The following is a 3,157-nucleotide window of genomic DNA, read 5'->3' on the forward strand; positions in this document are numbered from 1 at the left end:
ATGGTACGAGAATGATTATAGAATTTCCATTTCGCAGATGAATGTGCCTGATTTAAGAAAAAACGAGGATATCCTAATTTTGAAAATGTCTCAAAAATGATATCAAGCTCACAATCGATGAATTTGTTATCGCAAATCCTGTAAGCGCTCAAGAACATGGATGAGACAACTGATTTCTTAATGTATGAGAGAAAAATAATTGAAGCCCTTTTAATTAGAAAATTGCCTAATTTTAACTTGAGTGCTGGCCACTGGGGGCTAGATGATATTACCTCATCACTTGTTAGCAAAGCCTTCATAAGACTCTTTGACCTTGACCCTCCCCCTTGAGACCTGATAAACTTGTCAAAATTCTCTCCTGGTATCCACTTCGTTTTTTGTCTGAAGAGGAACTCGTGAAGAGTTTGAAACGTCACGCTTATTTTCAATTCTCATTGTGGCTAGTTTCATTTTCACATATATATATATATATATATATATATATATATATATATATATATATATATATATATATATATATATATGATATATTATATATTATTTATTATATATAAACACATATGCTTACATATACTTATATATGTATTTATGAGAGAGAGAGAGAGAGAGAATGAGAGAGATGACTTCCAGGAAAAAGTAGACTGAATAATTGTTCATAAAATTTCTTTTGATTTGCAGTATAAGATCCGTTTGAAAGGATCATTAAGGAGTGGAAAGAAAAGAAACCCATTTGCCCCTCCACCACAGTGGTTTACAGAAGTGTCATATCCCTTGTTCCAAGTGCCTGGACCACGTGAAAGGGAGAAGAACGAAGGTGGAAGGCCAGGTTTGTACACAAGCACTCGTTTGAGTGTTATTGTAGAGGGACACAATGAGAGGAGAGAGATAGATAGAAAAAGAGAGAAAGAGCAAGATAGACAGGGAAAGGAGAGAGTGATGAAGTGAAGGAGAAAGATAGAGAGGGAGAGGAAGAATAGAGAAAATAGAGTGAGGATAAAAGAAAACAAGAAGGATGGTGAGAGGAAAGAGATTGGGAGACTATAGAAATGGATAAAGGGGTGGAGATTAAAAAAATATAGGAAGTGAAAAGACAGAAAACAAGAGCATAAGAAAGAAGGGCAGAGAAGAAGGGACAAGAAAGGAATGGAAAGAGCAATAAAAGAGAATAACGGAGCAGAGAATCAATGATTGAAAGCAATGAAGAGGGGGGAGGGGGAAGATGGAGAGACAGAGGGAGTTAGTTGAACTTGCTAAAGCTTAAGGTGATTTTTTTTAATTGGAGTTATACCAAAAATTTTAATATTTTATTTTTTTGCATCTGAAATATTTGCTGAAATAGTGCATATTATACAGCATTATATTTTACTGCACACTTGTAGAGAGTAAAGAAATGAATATGTACTAAATATCCATATATGGTTTCAGGTTATTATGATGAAGGATTTTTAACCATTCAGCATGCTGTAGACATGGCTATTACTGAGTACATCAGTGGAAAAGATCCTAGTGGTGAGTCTTTGATGAAAACTTCTTTTGTTTTTTTTATTATTATTAAGTGGAATCTGGGAATTGCTTATTTGTTTGTAAAGATGTGGTAATCATGATCTTTTTGATTGTGTTTACTTAAGATATTTAAGTCCACACCCCTCTTAAATTGGATAGGCAATTGCAGATATACATTAAAGCCAGTTGGGTTACAGACTCAGGCCGAGGGCATTCATTGGGCCCTGATGGTTAGAAAGTATATCACCAAGGTGTAGTAAGAGATTTTGCAACTCAGAAAGCTTGAAAAAAGAATTTTCTAAGTATTTGTTTACATACAGAAAACAAATTTCATTTTCCGTAGATAGTATTTGATATAATCTTATTTATATGTACTTATAGAAATATAAATAAATATTGGGTGGTTAGCATTCACAAGTCTGTCAGCAATGGATTTTTTTCATAGTCCCATTTGAAAGGACATAATGCCTGAAAATGTTAAGATTACTATCATGGGCCATCCTATACCCTCACACATCCTTACTCCTTGTTTAAGGGGTATGATACATGAGGAAGGTTTTAGGGTAGAGAAGAGTTTAGGTGGAGGAGGTTTGGTTATGTCTAAAGAAGTTAATCCATAAGTGACAGGAAAATATATATTAAAGTTTGGTGAGATTGGGTTACATTAGTGTGTGCTAATCCACACCAGGTATTGTGTTAATGATATACCCACTCATAAAACACCAGTTACATCATATAGTACCAGTTTGCAGAAATAAATATCACTTTAAAAACTGGGGAAATAAAAACTGCAAAGACTACTTTCTATTTGCAGCATCAATATCTGTTGAAATGCAGAGGATGCCTTATCCAAAATATATAGATGACAAGTATCTCGTGGCTCTGCAGTCATGGCTACCTTTTGTTCTCCTCATTTCGTACATATATCCTGCAATCAACATTGCTAAGAGTGTTGTTTATGAAAAAGAGAAGAAGTTAAAGGTAGGTTTCAATTTTGCATTTGTATTTTTCATTTGTAATTATTCCCATTCTATTTTTCTTTTGTATCTTGGGAAGACATCATTTTTACTTTTGTTTTCATCATAGTATAGTCTTCAAATATTTACCCTCTTAGATGAGAAAGAAATGGATGTCTTACAGTAGACACAAATATATAAGAAAAATATAAATAGAAAACTTAATTAACCTATTATTGTAATGAAGATTACTGATGATGAGATCCTTTTGCTATGAAATTTATGATTTTTGAAACCCCCCAAAATAAAAGAAATTCTATTTTTTCTTCCCAAACTAAACAGGAATCAATGAAGATGATGGGGCTACAGAACTGGATGCATTGGATGGCATGGTTTATCAAATCATTCCTTTTCCTAAGCACAACAACGCTTTTAATAACAATTTTACTTTGCACAAGATGGTGAGTTAAAAATTATCAGGTGAATCCAGTTTCAGTAGTTGGAAACATAAACATGACTTACATAAAGCTGTAACTATATGTAGAATTCTGTCTTAATTTTTACTTTACAATGGCTTCCTGTTATGTGCTGAATAATTTGTTTATAAAATGGGTAAACAAAGCTTTTATAAAATGTTATATCTTTATGTGTGTCCGTAGTTGTGACTAGTTCAAATAATTGTTTAGTCTTTGTTAAAG

At 33.1% G+C, this 3,157-nt stretch overlaps 1 protein-coding gene across 1 annotated transcript; it reads left to right on the plus strand.

Annotated features, from left to right (window-relative positions):
* Positions 1-678: 678 nt before the first annotated feature.
* LOC138861216 (phospholipid-transporting ATPase ABCA3-like) lies at positions 679-3,050 on the plus strand (the record flags this gene model as incomplete). Its single annotated transcript, XM_070120125.1, is given in 4 exon segments — positions 679-826; positions 1,426-1,509; positions 2,318-2,484; positions 2,802-3,050. Coding segments are annotated over 4 exon segments (522 nt in total), but the record flags the coding sequence as incomplete, so codon positions are not given.
* Between the last annotated feature and the right edge of the window lie 107 nt (positions 3,051-3,157).

Source organism: Penaeus vannamei, unplaced genomic scaffold (assembly GCF_042767895.1).
Source record: "Penaeus vannamei isolate JL-2024 unplaced genomic scaffold, ASM4276789v1 unanchor2992, whole genome shotgun sequence".
Taxonomy (NCBI): Eukaryota; Metazoa; Arthropoda; class Malacostraca; order Decapoda; family Penaeidae; genus Penaeus; species Penaeus vannamei.